The sequence below is a fragment of the Hydra vulgaris genome, chromosome 08 (genome assembly GCF_038396675.1).
Source record: "Hydra vulgaris chromosome 08, alternate assembly HydraT2T_AEP".
Lineage (NCBI taxonomy): Eukaryota > Metazoa > Cnidaria > Hydrozoa > Anthoathecata > Hydridae > Hydra > Hydra vulgaris.
Window position 1 is genome coordinate 51,870,806 of NC_088927.1, and position 22,448 is coordinate 51,893,253.

The window sequence follows — 22,448 nt, forward strand, 5'->3', positions numbered from 1 at the left end:
TAATAATACATGCACATTCACTCGCTAGATGGCAGCATTATAGCAGCTAATTATATAGCACTAAATAATAATATTATTATATCATCCAGACACACAAATTTAAAAAAAAAAGTCTTAGTCTATCTCGGAAGCCGTGCTCCGTACTCCGTAGTTGGTAGGTCACATTTTGTAGATAACTGTGTTTCACCATCAGTAGGTTCATCAGGAAGAATCTTCCTGATGAACCTACTGATGGTGAAACACAGTGTTGAAGTAATCAAAAATTAGATAAGTGTTTTTACTAATTTATATATATATATATATATATATATATTTATGTATATATATATATATATATATATATATATATATATACGCAATTGATCATAATCTTGAATACATATATATTTATATATATATATATATATATATATATATATATATATATATATATATATATATACATATAAATATATATGTATATATATATATATATATATATATATATATATATATATATATATATATATATATATATATATATATATATATATATATATATATATATATATATATATATATATATATATATACAACACACTGACATCACACTGACATCAAACTGATTTAGGGATAGATGAGGGTACATGCATAGACTAATTTATGGAGAACCTGCAAGTAAGTTGTTAGCACATTGAAAGGTTTGGGTTAGGGCAGAGATCAGCTTTTTCCATTGTTTTTCCTTTTTTTAAAAAAAACACTACTAAACAAATTAAAACTTTCTAAAAAAGACGCACTTAAGAAAAGGTAACATATTTTATCATGTTTTGCTCACTCTAGTTGGCAAGAGTAAGTATATATATATATATATATATATATATATATATATATATATATATATACATATATATATATATATATATATATATATATATATATATATATATATATATATATATATATATATATATGTATATATATAGCTTGCCCTAAAACTAAAATGTCATTGTTTTTGTTGAAAGAGGTTACACACCCCATGAACCTTGATTTCACCTTAGTTCGCTTATAAAAGTTTTTTTTTTTCAAAAATTATATCAACCTGGGTCTCAAAAGAACCAGAAATTGATTCAAATTTTAGAAACACTTGAAAAAATCAATTGTCTAAATTTTGTAGTAAAAAGCACATTTTTAAACCAAAAATTATTAAGATTAAAATTATTAGTAATTTTTATGACATTTCGTAGCAATATTTTTTTAAAAAGAAATTCATAAGGAAGAATAAAAGTATTTTTTTATAATTAAGAAGAGCTATTTATAGAAAATAGTTGTTTCTTTTGGCACCTCAATAACCTTACTTGCATGGGGCAATTTTCCGTTGCTACGGTACTGGCTGAGCCAATAAAGTAAAATTTTGTTGACGTGAATTAATTTTAGTTACGTTAAAGATATTCTTATGACTATGTAGTGACAAATTATTTTATCACTATATAGTCACACAAGTGATGAAGTACTTCATCGCTTTCATTTAATAATATATATTTTTTCAAAGCAAACTTTGATCACACCTGCGACCGTCGGTCACAGTCCTCCTTTATTTACTTATAAATAATTATGCAAGCAAATAGAAAACAAGCAAAGGTTATTCCAAGTGAATTAAAATTATAAGTATTGATCTTGTTTATTTTAAATGCTTACTTAACCTGTGGCGGATTTAGTATAAAGCGTGGGGGGGGGGGGCAAGCTGCCCTCATGCCCCCTACAACAGTCAAACGGCGCCCCCTAAAATATTCAAAAAAATAATTTCCTTTTTAAATAACCCTCAGGAATATAATTTCTGGGGTTTAAAAAATAGGAGGGCGGGTCCAAAATTAGTAGTTTAACTTACTTGAGATTCATGGATGCCCGCCGATTTATTTTAATAAAATACGCCAATCGTATTTTGTTTAGAAATATTTTTTGAAGAAAAATACAATGCCTTTATGCTAATTCATTTATAGATACTCTTACCATTATGAATGACAAATAATGCTTTTAAAACTATGTGGTTGTGAAAATAACCTTTTTTTTCAATTAATAAATGTAAAAAAGCAGAACTTAATGTTGGTTTTTAATTTGAATTAACTTTGAACTATTTTTTTTTCTTTTCAGTAAAGGATTATTTTCAATATCCATGATATTATTGTTAGTTGATTCAATGTTACCAGTATTTGGACAAAATGAAAACTGTGACTTGATTGTATTGTCGTTGTAGCCAAAACCTTTGATAGATGGATTATCTTTTCTGCGACCAATTGCACGTTGTCTTCCAAAATAGTTTTCAAGGTCATCTTGGCAGAATCTTTCAGAAAATACAAACTGAACACCATTTTCAAGTAAAAATTTAACAACTTCTTAATGAATGCAATGTAATTTGCAAACCTTCATAAGTTTGAGAAGAAATAAAGATTTTTGATTTTGAGCTCTCATCAAAACTTCCTTCTCGTTGATCTATAGATTCTTTCCACAATTTAAAGTATAAGAGGAAGTTATCTAACCAAGCAAATCTTGAATAATTTATTGATTCACAAGGTTTTAAAAATGACTTTCTTTTTTTTATATGCTCAACACTGTTCTTACATTCAAACAATCAAAAAACATATCCATCATTAAACAAAATTCTGCAGTTGCAGCAGCTTCTGGCGGTCCAAACTGCTTTAAAACATTTCCTACCGTTTTGCTTAATACTTGGAATGGAAGACGTACCCCATCACAGAATATGGTGTTAAGTTTACATGATCACTTGTTAGTTTAGGAACAAGTTTTAAATCTCTTTCTAAATCAGAATTCTAAAATGTTGAAATATGATTCCGAAGAAGAAAAAATCTACTATTCCACATGTAGTGTGATTTAGATCCAGAACCAGAATTACTTAGACAGTTTCGAAAAGTTTTGATTAGATGAGGTACATCTACAAAGAAAAAGATGAATCTATTATCATTACTAAATAAGTTTTAAGTGCGATATATAATTTTTTTTCCCTGAGCCACTATTTAATTTCTTATTTATTTTGAAAAACTTCCTATTTGGAGATGCACCATCTGCAGTTGCAGCTATGACTTTCAAATTTATACTCTCCAGATAACGCACCGCTTTCCAAAATATTGGCATAAATTATGTCGATTTTACTCCAGTTGTGGCAAATGTTGTTAGACTATAGGAAAATGGGTTTACTATACTTTTAAAATGAAAAACTAAAACATAAGAGGCTAGTTCTCTCGCATTTTTAAGTGTTGCATAGTTAGTTTGAATATCTCCTAAATCTACAAATCCAATTAACTCACCAGAGTATTTATCCCTAACCAAATCTTCTTGAACTTTCATTTTATCAAACAGCATTGTAACAAATTGTTCAGAACTAGAGAAGTTAGAAGTTTTACTTGCAAGATCATTAATGACTTGAGGATTAAAACCTCTTGAAGGATGTATATAATTTTTGTAGTCTCTCAAGGTACGTAAACTTGGAAGAACTAAAAATCCTGAACCAGTCTTACTATCAAAAGGCAAACCAGAATATGCTGACAAAGATTTAGCTGCTAAATTGAGACAAAATTTTATTATCATTGGATGATACTTAACACTACAGAGGCTGGAAGCTTTAATATATTTTTGCTGCTCATTCCAAAATAGTTTCATGAAGTCTGGAATATTATTTTGATTAAAACCAGAGTACAACCTGCTTTTAAACTTTGCATTTTAAACGATGTTGTTGCAACCTTAATTTAATTCGTTTAGTGGAGGTAAACTTAAGAGGAGCATTCAGCTTTGCAGGTTGGTTTAAAGTTTTATTTTTATTATTTACTTCATAATTAGTTTTAAGTTGCAAAGAATGGCATGAATAACAACAACTCTGGGATTTTATTAAAATATTACAATTAAGTGAACGATAAAACTCATCTTGATTTAATCTAGGTTTAAGAGAAAGTTGCTTAAAAAGCAAGTAGTTAAATTTTTTAGTCATAACATGCTTTTCAAATTTAAAGTTTTGGTTGATTTAGTCTAAACTTTTTACTTCAACACCAGGACAAACAACAAGCGTTTCAGTATGACTTATAAGTTTTGATAAAGAAACGTTTAAAAAAGATCTTTTACATTGAAAGTACAAAAAATGATCTATTGGTAACATCCAACCTAAAATTATTACACAATAGTCTAGCAACTCGTCGATATAAACTTCATACTTTAGTAAAATATGTTCTGAAGAATTACAAGTAATTACTGCAAATCTATCATCCAAAGAAATTTTCCAACAATCACCAAGAGAGAGCTTTAAAATACGTTTTTTTAAATCATCAAAAGATTTGTAACATGACGTTGTAGTTCGAGAAATTAACTCTTGCGTCACTAAAAACTCCTCACGTTTTGTAATGGATATTGAACTTCGCTGTGATTTATTACTTTTCTTAGGGAGATTTAGAGATGGCTATGCTCCATCCTTTAAATTTTTCCGAGATGAGTAAACTCAAAATTGATCATCAATAAAGTGAAGCTTGCAAATATAAAGGTTGAAGGAATCAATTCGTTTTTTCAAAGAATCATCGATGAGTCTGTCTCTAGTAATTACGTTAATAAGCTTATTACTCCATTTCTTATTTGCATCATAAGTTGGAGTAGGAACTTTGAAAATGCTGATACCTTTGTGTCTTCTTGAAGTTGAACAACCAAATATTGCACAATTTTCACCAGGCATATCAAAAAAATCAATTTCAGTAAAAATAGAAAGTCAACTTAAAAAAATAACAGGCAACCGCTAACAACAACAATCTTTTTGTGCAGGTTCGGAAGTCCGGAAACGAGAAAAAACAGTATTAAAGTGTTAAAACAATGCGATATTGTTCGCTTCCAAACTGTATCTTTCTTATAGCTATGATTAAAGAGACAACTTTCTTATAGAAAAATGATTTTAGATGGAAATGTTAATTTTCTATAAAATTAACAGGGCAAGAGTCCTGATAAGCTGAAGATGGCCAATTTATTTATTATATTTTACAACTTCTGTAGATTTTTGTAAGAAAAAAAAAAAAGGCTTAAACGGGCCCTATTATTTTTTCCTTTGATAAGTTTCTATTAACTTTTTGTTATTATTTATAATTAATTTTTATTTATTAATTTTGTATAGCTTAATTAATAAAATTAATTAATTAATCAATACCGTATTGTAAGTTAATCGTTAACTCAAAACAAAGACTTTATTATTATGCTCTTTTTTAAAAATTATTGAAATAAAGCGAAATTATTAAAATGGTAGGTGCGGAATAGACTTACCATGACCAGTAATATATTAATATTTAACAATAGTATTGATACGGGTCATGTTAAGTCCGCTACTCCACATAGTTAAGTCATCTCATGTTTTTTGAAACTTTTTATGCCAGTAGTAATTAACACATTTCAAGCGGGTATTCTAAATATTATTTAGACTGGTAATGATATTGTTGATAAATAGCGAATCGCTCAACATCTACCAGAACGTTTAAAGTTTTTCAAAGTTAATTATAAAAGAAAATTTATTTTATTGCTTTAAAAAGTAAACAATAAGTGAGGAGCTAAGCCACAAAAATAAAAACTTTGAGTTATTTCTATTTCCACGTTTTATATACATAAATCTATCACCTATTTAAATATTGGACCAATTAAAAACTTTTTGGTCCTAAAAATGGACAAAAAAAATATTAATTTTCCTTGATGCACAACTAAAAGTAGTTTAGTTTTTTGTTGTTTTCTCAAAATCAGTTTATTCGGACTTTTTGCAAATGGGTTCCTCAAGTATTTTTAATTTTTTTTTGCCGTTAAATAATATATACAGTTTCGAAGCTCATAAATAAAAATAAATATTGGCGCGAGGCAAGAACAAGACTAATTTAGCCTTATCACCAAGCCCTATTCTCACGTATTTACAAAAACCATAATATTTAAATATCTATAGTTAACAAACTATTTATAGAAAAAATTAAAATGTAAAAGTAAATTAGATAACAATTCGTTGTCATTTAAAGAAAAATTTGAAAGAATAAAAGTTTAAGGAAAGACTAAGATCAAGTGAATAAGAAAAAATAAATAAGATATTATCATTTGCTTAAAACTTAAAAATTTAAACTAAGATTTAAAAAATAAAAAGTAAATAAACTAATATACACCATAGAAATAGCATAAATAAGTCAGCAAACGTCATACTGGTAATACCATAATTAAGATAATAAAAAAAATGTAGGTACACTCAGTGACAATTTTTGCATTAATTATTTTTTGTATTTGCGTTTTAATTTAAAAAAACATTTAAAATCGGATACATTAAAATCCATAAGTAAGACTGCCTGTTTTGATTCATTTTTAAACTGCTCTATACTAGTTTTATGTGTATTTACAATTTTGGGAAACATTTTCACAAGTGTGGTCCACGATAAAGAACTGAATATGAAGTTATTTTTGAATTATATTTTGGGACAACAAAGTTGTTATTTGAAAATTTTGTTGGATATTTATGAACTATTTTGTCAAAATAGGATTGAAATATTTTAGGAGATAATCCTATATTTGTTTTATACATGAACATTAAAACTTGATGTAAGTTGATTTTATATATATTTAATGCTCCAAGTGTTGGCAGAAGAGGCTCACAAGGTAGAGTTCTATTAGCTCCAAAAGTTATTCTGCACGCGTATTTTTGTTTACAGTACAACTTTTATAATTTTGTATGGTTTGTACTTGCCCATGCAATATTGCAATAAATTAAACAACAATGAATAAAGAGAAATATAAACTTTTTAAAGAACTACTGTTAAAAAATAGTTTAGTCCTATATATCATTGCTAAATTTTGATATTTTATTATCACTACCTTTTATATGTAAACTCCAATGTATATGTTCATCTAAGATTACGCCTAGAAAGTTGACTGAGTTTTTTCTTTTAATGTTAGTGTTATTGATTATTAGATTAGGCAATTTTATGGGAATATTTTTTCATTTCTTCTGTTTGTGGAACAAAATAAATTTGGTTTTATCCACATTTAGAGAAAGTTTATTACTTTTAAACCACTCATTAACTTTCAATAATTGTTTGTTTGTTGTTTTAAATAGTGTAATAATATCACTGTGGGAATAAAAATGATTGGAGTCATCTGCAAAAAGAATACAATTTAATAGGTCAGTTCCTAAGTTTAAATCATTAATATACATTAGGATCAACAGTGGTCCTAAAATAGAGCCCTGGGGAACCCCACAAGTTATGGCAGTCGGAAATGTTTGTTTTTGTTCATAAACTATAAATTGTTTTCTATCGGTCTAATAACTTTTGAACCAAAGTAATTTATTATTTTTTACACCATAGAATTCAAGTTTTTTTATTAGTGTATTATGATTAACGGTATTTTAAGGTAAAATAATTACTACTGAATGAACTTGATATTTGATTTACTAGTTCAATCACTGCATGCTCCGTTGAATTTTTTTTTTGAAACCAAGTTGTTTTGAATACAGTATGTCGTTTTCTAATAAGTGATTAAATAGCAAATTGTACCTTATTCTCTCAAGTAATTTTGAAAAATAAGGAAAAATAGATATAGGCCTATAATAAGAAATATTTGAGTCATCTTCGGACTTAAATATCGGCGTGATTCGTGCAATTTTTAGCTTTTCAGGGACAATACCTATTTTAAATGAAAGATAAAATATGTGAAATAACGAGGGTTTTATTACATTATGTACTGATTTTACAGCGTTAACGTTAACTTTATCAAATCCAGCACTGTTGATAGTTTTAAGGTAAAAAAATGCGGTTTGCAATTCAATTAGTTTTATATTAGGTTCATCCATAACTTTATCGTAATTTTTTAAACAAAATTCAAATAGTTTTTCAGCAATAATTAATTTTTCATAAATTGTGTTTTTATCAATTGTTACTTTTATTGACAGAATGTTTCCCGCATAATTATTTTTTCCTATTATTTCTTTAATTACACTCCATGTTTTTTCAGTGTTTCCGATGGCTTTACTAAATAGCTTTGCATAATAAAGCTTTTTTGAGTTCCTTTTTGTTTTTTCAAATATATTTTTATAATTTTAATAAGTCATTTCGTTTTTATAAGTTTTTTTTGTTTCAGTTTTTATATAACTTTTGTTTTCTTTTTGAAGATCTTAGTAACCCGTTAGACATCCATGGAGTTAAAACAGTTTTGGTTTTTACAATAATTTTTTTTTCAGGAAATGTTTGATCATATTGCTTGCAGAATTGATTTAAAAATAGATCGTATACGTTGTTGACGTCATGTGACTGCAATACCAAATTCTAATCAACGTTGTCTTTTAAAAGGAATTTGAACCTTTTTTACCAAGTTTTCATTGATCTGTCGCCTATATATAATGGATTGAGAAGGAATACTGTTTAATAATATATTGTTAGTAAGTAGGAATGTTGGGAAATAATCCGATAAGTCAGTTTTGATTATGCCTGTGTAAAGACGGTTATTAAGATGGTTATTAGTTATTATATTATCAAGAAGTGTAGAAGAGTTGTTAGTCACTCTCGTTGGCTTGTTTATTGACGGAATCAAATTATTTTGTAGAAGAGTATTTATAAAATTGTTAACATTACTATTGAAAGCATGGTTTATTAGGTCTATGGTAAAATCCTCAATTAAGTAGGCCTGACTTCGGGTTTTATTTGTATTTGTTAAGAATGGTATAAGATAAGTTTTTAATTTTTTTTAAGCTAGTATATGGAGGTCTAAATGTGGCATTTATAATTATTTTTGTTGTTGTTTTATTTATTAATTTAATGCATAATGACTCACAATGTTTTTCATTTACCCAGAGATCGTGACGTAAATTATAACTAATTGAGTCGTGAACAAAAATACATACGCCCCCACCAACACGAAAACCACGTGATTGGTAAACTGATGAGTAGTTCATTAGTTCAAATTGAGCATTTGTTTCGCCACGCTTACACCAAATTTCCGTTAGACAAATAAATTTAAAATCGTGTTTTAATTCATCCAACAAAAGCCTAAGATTTTCAAAATTATTATTTAAACTTCGAATATTAATGTTTAAAATTGAAAAAACTATTTTTATTTTTTTGAAGATATTGAGAAGATTCAATAACTGTAGAGTATTGGCTTTCAAATGTTTTTTGATTAAAGTTATTAGAGTCATTGACGTCACTGAGGACGACATTTCCATCTAGAAATTTTATAATAAAGCTTTCCTCCATTTAAAGTAACGCATATATAAATAAACGTAAAATAGTTAATAAATAGTTAGCAATATTTAAAAGAAAAGTTATAAACCCTAACTCTTACTGACACAGATTCGAGATTTCTTTCGTTTTCTTAAACACCCACTTGCGTACAATCAGCTTATCATATGATATTTATGCAAATTTTCCCAGCTGCCGCTCAATTTTCAATTTTTCTCTAAGATCTTTTCTTATTAAGTTCGTTTCAAAGCAAAAATCTTCGTTTATGTAGAAATTTTCACCCATTAATTTAGAAGAATTTTTTAAAAAATCATCCTTACCTTTGTAGTCTAAAAGCTTAATAATAATTGTGCGTGGTGTTTTTGCATCTCGGCGTCCACTACGATGCGCTCGTTCAATTCCCACATTTTCCACCCCTAGAGTCTCTTCAAAAAGTTTAATCACTTTTATTTCACTTTCAGACCATGTTTCATTTTCATTTTCTTTGATGCCATCAATCCTAAGGTTATTTCTTCGTGACCGATCCTCAATTTCTCTAAGTTTTTTTTTAAAGTCAATAATGTCATCGTTTTTATGTGCTTCGGTTTTACAAAATCTTTTTTTTTCAATAGACATAATATTATTTTTGACCTTTTTTTCGATGAGTTCCTCGTCAAAATTTAAACTTTCCTTTATAATAAATACTTCCTTTTCCAATCCTTTAACTTTTTCCATGCTGTCTTTAATGTTTGTTTCAGCTTTTTGTTGTCGGTCGCTTGTTATTTTTGCATTCGCACTGCTGAGTTTAAGAATATTTTCTTCTTGTTTTTTTTATTAGTAATACTATATCTTTTTTGTAGTCCGCAAATATTTACTTGAACATTGTTCGAATTTCGCTAATGGTTACTGCCATTTTTAATAACTGATAGCAACTTGTATTTTTACTTATTAACACAAATAGAACTGTTAGTTCAATAGAACTGTTAGTTCAATGAATAGTTCAATGAATAGTTCAATGAATAGTTTTTATATATGTATATAATTATTTTTCTAACGCTCACTAAAACATATTGAAGTAAGGTAATAATAATAAGTATAGTAAAGGTAATTTACCAAACCCGTATTTTACGGGTCATGACAACTTCTATATATTATTATGTTTGTATTATATATATTTACCTATAAATGTATTATTATACATTTATATTTTTCCTAGATACATTATGAATATACTTCATACCGGGAATTGTTTTTTTTTCATTCAGACTAAAAGTTTTAGTTGCAACACCTTACAGCTTATATGTCTGAAGACACAGACAAACAAATATTATTTTAATGGTCCCAATATTCCCAATATTACAGGGCTATTCATTTTCATATGCGCATCTATTCATTTTTATATGCGTGTTTATTCATTCTTATATGCGCATTTATTCATTCTTATATGCGTGTTTGTTCATTCTCAGAGTAAAACCAGGTCAAACCGCACACCACATCATTCCACACACTGATCGAAATTATCAAATAAAAACTAAACGGATATGGCTATGAGAAAAATAAAATCATATTTAAATACAGAACCATCTCCTCTATTCGAGTTGATAAAATTATATGTCGGTTTAACTCCATTTTTTTCTTTTTTTTACAACTTTAACTGGGAGTTAAAATTTTTAAAATATTTTTTATCGTTGCGAACAAAATTGCGCTTGAACTGAAAATGTAATAAAAATAATTTTAGCACTTTCTTGTAGAAAATTTAATTTTAGTTCTGATAGTATAACTTTTATGCAGCTAGAACAAAAAGTTAAATAAAAAATCAAAAAAGTAAAAAAAACTATTTTTTCTGATTAAACCGCACACTCGATTAATTACTTAATTTAGTTTTTCGCAAGTGACTAAGCGCCTATCTTTATCTAATTAACTTATTAAAAACCAATTATTATATTATTTCCTAATATAAGCATCACTCACTCAATTCAATTTAACTCACTCACTTGAACATGTTAACTAAAAAAACTAAAATATAAAAGGAAAACGATATACTAGCCGCATTAACTGATATGAAAGAAAATAAAATATCACTGAGAAAAGCTGCATTCAAACATGGTGTTCCAGTCTCAACGCTCAAAGATCTCAAAAATAACAACAACAAAGACTTCCATGGCTCAGGTACAACAACGTACTTTCAAATGAAATAGAAAGATTGATGGTGCATGAGTTCTAATTACTTGGTGACTGGGTTTATGGTTTAACTCGAAATGAAATTCTAGAGTTTGTATACTACCTTAAACGCGAAGATCAATTGCACTTATTCAAAAATGGCAAGCCTGGTAAAAACTGGTTTTTTGCCTTTATGAAGAGATAATCAAAAGAAATTTCAACAAGAAAATGGATAACTTAGCATCTAAAAGAGCTGCTTCTTGCATGCCAGAAATAATTGATCGTTATTTTGAATGCGTCGCTAAGCAATACCAATAGACTGGTATGGGTCGCATATTTGGAATTATGATGAAACAGATTTTTGTGTGATTAAGGCAAAGCAAGCGTAATATGTCGAAAAGGGAAAGAACGTGCATTTAAACTTAGTGGCAACAATGAAGAAATTCATTATACTGTAAACAGTTGCTGCAACGCTAATGGTCATTTTGCACCACTATTTGTGATATACAAATCCAAAAGAAACTTTTTTCCTAACTGGGCAAGAGGTGGTCTAGTTGGCACCAAATATTAAATTTCAAAATCAGGTTAGATGAAGCACGATACGTTTATTCAATGACTGAAAGAAGTATTTATACCCGAAAATGAGCAAGTTGGTGGTATTCACATTTTAGTATTAGACGGGCATACAACTCACATACCTTTTGAAGCGGTATTGCTGTGCAAAAAACACGATATAATCTTGATTTGTCTACCAGAGCATTCTTCACAAATTTTACAACCATTGGATAGAGGTGTCTGTTATCATGCCAAACAACCATGGAAAGAAATTCTTACAAAGTATTGCAAAGACTCAAAATGAAAGAATTTAGATAAATAAAATTTTCTATTGTTGCTCACACTGCTGAACGAGAGTGGTAAATGTTTTACACGCTTGCATGCAATCGTCAGAAATCAATCGCATGTTAAGAAATCAAAGTAGTGCAACATGTCAAAAGTTGGCTAAAAATGTATTACCAAAGAAAATGTAATCGAGTTCCTCAAACAAAATGATGAAAATGAAGCAACAAAGAAAGTCGTGAATGTTGCTAAACTTAACACAAAGCGTAGACTCCCTATGCCAAGTACTCAAATAACTGAGCATAACAATGTTAAGCAGCCTCAGCATAAAGTAATGAAGAACAAGTACCGGCTGCCCAAACGATTAAAAGTTGCAAAATGTAAAAAGTGTAGAGTACAGCTACACACAGAAATGTTGCAATGCGAGAATTCGATATGTCGGGAAACACGATGTGTAAAGAAACACGTTTACCAAAGAAATATGTTGTTGGAACTAAATTTTCTTGTTGAAAAAAAAGTGTAAAAACTTGAATATAGTTTCTTAAAAATAAGTTGTGATAAAAATATAATAAAAAAAAGTTGAAATTTAAAAAGTTTAAAAAAGTTTTCAAAATTCAATGTTTTCTCAAGTGTGCGGTTTTATCAGAATGTGACCTAAAACCGCATGACTTTTTTTTCTTTACATTAAACATTTTTGATAAATTTTTTTTTTTCTTAACATATATATATTATCTTATGTAGTTTTTAATTACCTATTTAATAAAAAAATAAAATAAAATAAAAAATAAAAAAGTAATTTAATTTTTATTAATAAGTGTGCGATTTGACCCAGTTTTACTCTATTAATATATTATTATAGGTAACCAAAAAAGTTCGTGCGGTTTTTCCGTATATAATAAAAACACACAAAACGACAAAAGTAAGTACATTTATTCATCAAAATAGTCACCATTAGCATCTAAAACCTTTTCCCAACGTAAAACAAGCTTATTTATTCCACTTCTAAAAAATTCTCGGTCCTTTGAGTCTATAAAAGCTTTCAACTCCATTTCAACCGCGTCCTGGTCTCGGAACTGCTGTCCTTTTAAATGATTTCCCAGGGAAAAGAAAAAATGGAAATCAGTAAGGGAGAGGTCTGGCGAGTATGGTGGATGAGGCAAACTCTCCCAACCAAGGCTTTGGAGCTTGTCCTGAGTCACGCGAGCGGTGTGCGGTCTCGCGTTGTCGTGGAGAAGCAGAACTCCTCTCCTGTGCATGTGTGTGGTGCATTACGAGCTGCTCCCAACAGGCCAAACCATTACTGGACTAGTCTACTCAGCACAGCTGCAACGAGTTTACGACCTGTTGCTTGTAAAGCAGCCTGCACTGGTGCACAGGAGAGGAGTTCTGCTTCTCCACGACAACGCGAGACCGCACACCGCTCGCGTGACTCAGGACAAGCTCCAAAGCCTTGGTTGGGAGAGTTTGCCTCATCCACCATACTCGCCAGACCTCTCCCTTACTGATTTCCATTTTTTCTTTTTCCTGGGAAATCATTTAAAAGGACAGCAGTTCCGAGACCAGGACGCGGTTTAAATGGAGTTGAAAGCTTTTATAGACTCAAAGGACCGAGAATTTTTTAGAAGTGGAATAAATAAGCTTGTTTTACGTTGGGAAAAGGTTTTAGATGCTAATGGTGACTATTTTGATGAATAAATGTACTTACTTTTGTCGTTTTGTGTGTTTTTATTATATACGGAAAAACCGCAAGAACTTTTTTGGTTTCCTGATATGTTAAAAAAATAATAACAAAATTATCGAAAATATTAAATGTAAAGAAAAAAAAGTTGTGCTGTTTTAGATAACATTCTGATAAAACCGCACACTTGAGAAAACATTGAATTTTGAAAATTTTTTTAAATTTTTTAAATTTCAACTTTTTTTTTATTAGATTTTTTATACGCGAGTAAACCACCGCTAAAATCTCTAATATAGTTTTATATAAACAATAAATAGGCTTTTATGTTTATATGTAGATATATTTAAAATATAAAATAGGTTGCTGCCACTGTTATTTATTTAAAAAATGGTTGACGAGCCAGCGCTGGATTTATGTAATAATTATAAATAATTAAATTTAAATCTACCTAAATGAATATTTAATATATAATAATTTAATCAATCAATAAATTTAATAATAAAATTAAACAAAGACCTAATACTAAATTAAATAAACTATCAACAAATGTAAAAAGTCTTCGTCCTAAGTATTTTTAACCCTGTTTACAGTTCTTCAAAACAAATTGTTCTTGTTTCCTGGTAAATGAGGTTAAAAATACTAAGGACGAAGACTTTTTACATTCGATGATGGTTTTCACCGAATGTAAATGTCACTTAGGATTGGAACTGCTTTTTTCTCTTCCATCCCTATGGATGGAAGATAAAAAAGAATGAATAAATGAGCATATAAGAATGATTAAACACGTATTCAAAAAATGAATAAATATTATGGAAACACAGACTTTAATTAAACTCCATTTTTCAATCGTGTGCATAGTTACATAAATCCAACGCTGGCTCGGCAACCCTTTTTAAATATATAACAGTGGCAACAACCTATTTTATATTTTAAATATATCTATATAAAAACATAAAAGCCTATTTATTGTTTATATAAAATTATATTAGAGATTTTATGGGTGGTTGACTCGCCTAAAAACGCGCATATAAGAATGAATAAATGGTTCTATAATAATGAATAAACACGCATTCAAAAATGAATAACCCTTTAATTCACTTTGCAATGACGTCGCAAATGGAGGAAGCATTCTTTTAACGATGAAAAGGTAAAAAATAGATAAAAGAGCAAAAGAAAATTAAATAAAAGTTGTTTAGAATAGAAAATTTGAAAAATAAAGAAAATAAAGTGAAAACAATGAAAATATTAAAAAATAAAAATCGAAGAAAATCATCAAATAAATTAAAGAACTGAACGCAAAGTTAAAAAGAATAAAAATGTTCGCGACAAATTCGAAAATAAAAAACTTTAATAAGTTATTAAAAGAAAACAAAAAAAACATTTTTTAAATTTTATTCGTGTATGTTATTTGGATTGCTTATATTATCGTAAATTTTTGTGTATTCTTTACAATGTCGTCTGTTTATGTGTACTTTTTACGTTGTCGCGAGTTTCTATGTTTTGTTTATACTGTTGTATAATTTTGTGCAAAATTTATATTGACGTAAACATTTGTACATTAATTATGTTGACAAATATTTTTTTTGTGGTCTGTTGCTAATAATTTTTATTATTGTTGCTTTTTATGTTTGTTGCTATTGTTCAAGTTATTATTTTTTTGTCTATATTTTTTTGTCATAATATTTAAAAATATATATATTTTTTCTTTTTATTTTCTATCGTCATTCTGATCGTCAAACGTTGTGTTATCTCATTCATTCGTTATCTTTTATGTCAGTTGTTGTTCTTCTTTTTATTTTGCGTTATTTTCTTTTGGTCGATATCTATATCATTAACTTTTTATTTGTTTATTTTGTTTAATGACTATTTATTTATTATTTAGTCATTCCAATGACTAGATTTTAACTGCGCAAGTGGCGCTGATACTAATTTTGTAAAACTATAAATAATTTTGTAATTTTTTCAACGTTATGGTTAAAAAAATATGCGCAAATGGATTCTTTTGCTCTAATAACTTAAATCATAACTACTTCCTTTAAGGAAGTAATAATAAATTTAAAAAACTACATTTTATTGAGCTTTAACAAAAAGTAGTATAACTTATTTACTAAACAATCACTTTTAGGAACATACCCAGCAAACATGCCGGTTGCGGACCATTATCTAAAATGTCGCTGCTGGCATTTTGAAAACGGTCCATAGTTGGATTAACCTACAAAATACCGCCGCCGGAATTTATAATGCGGTCCATAGCTCGATTTGCCTACAAAATGCCGACAGAGGCTAGTGCATGTTGGCCCTTTGTCGTTTCTATGCAGAATGCCGAATGCGGCAGCTCAGCATGGCGGTCCGATATCTGTAGTGCCTTAACTAGAAAATAAATTGGCGAGAAGTGTAAATTTACTCTTACGCGTGAACTTAAGTTCACGCTGTTTTTTTTTTTAATTTGAAATTTGTAAAGTTCAAATTAGAACTTAAGTACTTAAGTAAAGTTTTATTGTAAAGTTCAAATTGTTCATTATTTAAATTGATTGGACACATTTCTATAAGGTAACAAATTTAAGTAAATAAATATAGTTCATATTTTATGGCAACTGAAATTTATTATGTTATTATTTAAAACCTTCTAATGAAAAAATGTTGGTTTTTAATATTAATATTAAAATTTTAACGTTTTTTTTTTTTTTTTTATAAATTTTATTTTATATATATATATATATATATATATATATATATATATATATATATATATATATATATATATATATATATATATATATATATATATATATATATTAATTGAAAAATTATAAATGGTAATGGGGTATATACCCCATTACCATTTATAATTAAAAAAGTTTACTAAACTTTAGCTTTGTAAATTTTTAGTAAAAAAAATATTTAAATAATGTTACTTATGTATTTCTAAGATCTTTAGTAACTAAAGATCTTAGAAATACATAAGTAACATTTAACTATTTTTTCCTTCATAATAATTTTTTCATAATATTTCAGATGTGCTTAAAGTTCACAAAAAAATTTGTATAGCTTAAACTCAACATAAGGAGAAATTTCTCCTTATGTTGAGAAGTTTCTCCTTGTGTTTAATAATAAAGCATGTACAACTTAAGTTGTACATGCTTTATTGTTAAAATTACCTTTATATTATATATACTAAGTAATAATAAATGTATATAATATATATATATATATATATATATATATATATATATATATATATATATTATATATTATATATATATATATATGTATATATATATATATATATATATATATATATATATATATATATATATATATATATATATATATATATATATATATATATAGTATATATATATTATATATATATTATATATATATATATATATATATATATATATATATATATATATATATATATATATATATATACATCTACAAATGCAGCATTAGGCGCAACTGATGACATCTTCTTCGTTTCCCTCATTTTTTATGAAGAATTAAAGCGCACTTTTTTAAAGCAGTAAAGCGCACTTTTTTGCAACTTATGATGTATTTGTAAATATATATATATATATATATATATATATATATATATATATATATATATATATATATATATATATATATATATATATATTTCTTAAATTTGTTTGAGTGGAATCTTAAAACTGTACAATAACTACATGATGTTAACAAAACTACTTATTTATCTTTAGTAATGAGTTATTGGACAAAAAGACGAATGGTAGTAAAATATGTCAAGAGGTTCTTAGATGACTACACAGATGATCAGAGAAACATTTTACCAAAAACTGCAGATAATGCAAATCTTCAATTGGTTATTAGTCCTGATATAGCACGAAATCATGTAGTCCAATGTCAAAGCAATGTTTCTACTCATGAAATTGATGCAAACTTAGATTCTATTTTGAACAATTCTGATTGCTATCCAGAATCGTCCGACACTGAATCTTCTGGCGATAGTATTTTACATATTGATTATAATTTAAGAATTAATTTGGCACAATGGTCAATTGAGTTTGACATTACAGAGAAAGCTTTGTCTTCATTGTTAAAAGTTTTGCAAAATTGGTTTCCAGAGTTGCCAAATGATTCACGTACTTTACGTCAAACAAAATTGGTTATGTCTGTAGACAAAATTTCTGGAGGACAGTATTATCACTTTGGTGTTGAAAGCGGAATTAAGAGTTCTATATCAAATTTAATTTTTTTTAATGATTTAAATTGTATATCTATACAAGTAAATATTGATGGTCTTCCTTTGTTTCGAAGTTCTAATGGTCAGTTTTGGCCAATATTGGGTTTAATTGAGTATCATCAAAACAATATTCAGAAAAACAAATCTCCATTTATAATTGGTTTATTTTATGGTAAAAGTAAACCATCAAACTGCAACGAGTTTCTAAAAAAGTTTGTTGAAGAAAGTAAAGCACTTTTACTTTCTGGAATTGTTATCTGTGGAAAATTATACAAATTTAGTATATCAGCTGTTATTTGTGATAGTCCAGCACGAGCATTTGTAAAAGCATGCAAAGGGCATGGAGGATATTTCGGATGTGATAAGTGCTGCCAAAAAGGTTTTTATATAGGAAGGGTAACCTTTCCTATTTTAGGTGCTAAACTTCGAACAGATCAGTCATTTTTTAACATGACTCAAAAAAAACATCACAATGGGGAGTCTGTTCTTTTGGAACTTGGTATTGGAATGGTAACACAGTTTCCTCATGACTATATGCATCTTGTCTGCTTGGGAGTGGTAAGAAAGTTGCTTTACATATGGTTGAAAGGTCCTTTGCATGTTAGATTAGGTGCAAGAGATTCAACACGACTTTCTGTTCGATTGGTTGGTGCTTCCAAGTATATACCAAAAGAATTTGCTCGTAAGCCTAGGGCTGTGTCTGAATTTGAAAGATGGAAAGCAACCGAACTCAGACAGTTCTTGTTATATACTGGTGTTGTATACTTAGCAGATATACTAAATGAAGCCATGTATAAAAACTTCTTGTTATTATCTGTTGCTATGAGAATTTTATTGTGTCCAAAATTATGTTTACATCATGCTGTCAGTGCTGATACTTTTCTTAATCTGTTCATAAAACATACCTCAGATATATATGGTCCAGAAATGATAACTTATAATGTGCATGGACTTTCACATTTGTGCCAAGATGCAATCAAGTATGGACCTTTAGACAACATATCTGCGTTTCCATTTGAAAACTATCTTGGTCAGCTGAAAAAGTTAATACGAAAGCCAAATTTTCCATTACAACAGGTACAACGAAGATTGCATGAAAAAAATTTATTGGAACTAAAAGCGGTTGAATTAAAGTATCCTATATTAAAACAGCAGCAGAATATTAGGCTTCCAAACGATATTACAGATATTGAATCTCAGCATAAGCAAGTGATTTTAGGAGATTTTTGTATTAAGTGTACTGTGGGTGACAGTTGTTGTCAATTGAAAACTGGTGAAATTATTTTTGTGCAAAACATAGTTAAAAAATATGGAAAAGATGGTGATATTTTAGTTTTATACAACACATTTGAAAGCGTAGAAACACTTTTCACATATCCTTGGAACTCATCATCCGTTGGCATATACTTAGTTTGTAATTTATCAGACAATACAAAGTCTTGCTCTATTGGTAACATTGATAAGAAGTATGCACTTTTGCCTTACAACCAAACATATGCTGCACTCCCACTTTTGCATTTTTAAAAGCTTTTTTTGTCTATGTAATGGATTATTTATAAGTTCAAAATATATTTAAAATTAATTTGTATTTTGTTTCAAATTGTATTTTTTTAATTAATAATTTAAAAAACATTTAGTTTCACTAAATTATGCAATATATTATAAGTTAATTAAGTCTAATGTCAAGAAGAAAATAAGCAGGCACTAGAGTTATTGTATACCAGGTTTTATAAAAAAAGCTGCTCATTGCTTGCTATTATAGAATGTATTTTTAAATATTAATTACTATTTGATTTGTTTGTAGATTGTTTAGTTTTTTTTACTAATAACATTTAAATCATAAATAAATATTTGTTTAGCAATATATTCATTCGACAGCAATGAATCTTTTTTAATATTTACTCATCAGGATTAGGGTTAGCCGTAATACCTTAACCCCTAACCCTAACCCAGTAGTGTTTTTGATTTTTAGAAAGAAAGAAAAATGAAATACCTTGTTGTATCATTTCTCAACGAACAAGGTTCAATGTATGTTATACCAGACAATTGGTTAGTGGATGATTGTTCATGCTATTGGCCACAATATGTTAGTGATGCAAGAATTAAAAAATCAAGCAAAGCCGGGGAGATCCCAGATGACACCTGGTCAAAGCACACTATTTCCATCATGTATAGAACAGGTATAATCTTTTAAAACTTTTTTTTTCAGAAAGTAAGAGATTTGTATAATTAGTGGGCAAACTAAGTTAAACCATCTTCAGATAATATTAAAACCACCTCTCGAATATTTATGAAATTAAATAAAATTATTTATTATTCAGAAACATGAAAAAGCTTGTAAAAAATTGGTGGTTGCGCAAGATACTTAAGATTTACAAACAGAAGATGAAGAGCATAAGACACAAAGCCGCCAAAAAAGGTTTATGTTTTAACAGTTTTTTGATTTTATGGAAATAGTTTTAATGATGTTTTTCATGTTTTAATGATGAGAATTGTTTATTTTTATTATTTTTTACTTATTTTTTTAATACCTTTTTGTCTAGTTTTTTGTTTGTTTTATCTAGTTTCAATAGAATTTCTGCACAGTTTATAAAACTAGAATTTAGTAGATAAGAATTTCTTGTATTTAATAAAAAATTCTCATTTCTAAAACATTAACTTATTTTCTGCATTAACTTACTTTTTTTTTCCAGAAAGAACGATTACTGGTATTATGAGGACGAGAGTGATAATGACACAAATAAATTTAATAACAGCTATAAGCAAAGCAAAGCTAAGATGACAAAGTTATTGAAGAGACACATTCTACCTGAAGCTCCTAAGATATCATTGGCAATACCAAACCAACTGGTTCGAAATGATATACTTACTAATAGATTAACTTCTCCAGGTTTATTAACATCTTCACCAAATAATAATACAGATCAATTGTCATCAGTAACAAATGGTCAATTCAATTTCGAGAAAGCAACACAACCCATATTTAAAAAAAATACATTTAATGATCCTGTCGTTCCTTCTGCATCTTTGAACATTTTGCCAACTGATATAACATCATTAGTAAATGTTGTTATGGAGATCAAAGTTTGCTTGAAAGATCTTCAACGTCAAACTGAAATTAATACAAAATTGCTGCAAAGTTTAACTGCGGGGGAAAATGATAAAGGAATTTTTGATAAGCTACACTTACCTCTTAACGACTTAAAAGAGCTGAATACACTTGAAGAGCTCATACAGAACGATAAGACAGTATTTTCAAACTTAGTAAGTAAATTGTTTTAAATATTAATAAACATAATAAAATATTTTGCTACAAAGTATTTCCAATCTTTATATATAGGTTATTGCTGTAGCTAGCAAAGGCGGATACAACCTGAAAGATGCTGTAAGAAGAATGTCTGCTTCTCTATTTACAAATCAACTTTGTTGTCAGCTTAATTGGACCGGTGGTCAACGTAAAGGAAGTGAAGCTGACCTTAAATTGGATATAAAAAATAAATTTGGATTAAAAGAATCGCAGTGTAGGCGTGTACTTGAAAGTGAGTTGATTTTTGTTTATGCAGGTATATTAGCATGCCTTTCTGAGAAAATGTCATTTGTTTTGTCGGAGATAATTTTATAGGTTATAAAATAATTGTAAACTTGCTATTTTTATTTTAAAATCTCTTACGCGTATATTTATTTTAAGGAGCCGTGCTAAGGAATCCGCCTACAAGTACAGTTAGTGAGTGTGATTTTCAAAAAGAAATTGTACGATTTTTACGAGGAGCGCCAGACCGAAATGGTGGGAGGCAAGCGCGAGCAATCGTAAGTGTTAAAAGAAGAACTTTTATCGAAAAGAGAAGAGCTGATATCGACAATGATGACGAACCGCAAGAATAAATTTTATATCTTAATAATAGCATTATTTTAGTTTCATGACTAATTTTTTACTATTTTATTCGAATTCGCTCCCTCGAAGTGCAAAAATGCTATAAAATTAGTGCAACATACAATGTTGACCAACATACATTGCTGCACCGCGAGGTGCAACAATGCTATAAAATTAGTGCAACATACAATGCTGCTTTGCCGCCGAAGAACCGCCATAGGAGCTATAAGAAAAGTAAGCAGTGGTACAGGCACGGGGCGCCTAAGCTGGGCCAGCATATTTAGCCGACGCCGGAAACGCGGTGGTCCAAGGAAGGTTTGTTTTCGGGGATTCTGCCGGTTCGATGATGGCCCATCAGTGGCTTGTGGATGGTGGGCCGCCATAGAACCGATGAGCAAAATGCAGCGGCACCGGCACCGGACGCCAGCGTCGTGCCAGCATATAGTGCCGACGGCGGCAACACGGCGGTCCGATAAAGGCATGTTT

General features: G+C 28.6%; 3 protein-coding genes across 4 annotated transcripts in view; 1 reads left to right on the plus strand and 2 right to left on the minus strand.

Moving 5' to 3' along the window:
• LOC136083949 (uncharacterized) overlaps positions 1-22,448 on the minus strand; it is a 150,704-nt gene that overhangs the window by 36,172 nt on the left and 92,084 nt on the right. The window lies entirely within an intron of this gene.
• On the minus strand, positions 9,387-9,926 carry LOC136083426 (uncharacterized). Its single transcript, XM_065802822.1, has one exon. The coding sequence runs from the start codon at positions 9,924-9,926 to the stop codon at positions 9,387-9,389; it is 540 nt and encodes a 179-aa protein (XP_065658894.1).
• Positions 16,315-22,009, plus strand: LOC136083948 (uncharacterized). The gene is made up of 6 exons (XM_065803904.1): positions 16,315-16,416; positions 17,589-20,271; positions 20,413-20,510; positions 20,785-21,355; positions 21,432-21,630; positions 21,780-22,009. Exon 2 carries the CDS (start codon positions 17,591-17,593, stop codon positions 19,613-19,615), a length of 2,025 nt encoding a protein of 674 aa, XP_065659976.1. The 5' UTR covers positions 16,315-16,416; positions 17,589-17,590; the 3' UTR covers positions 19,616-20,271; positions 20,413-20,510; positions 20,785-21,355; positions 21,432-21,630; positions 21,780-22,009.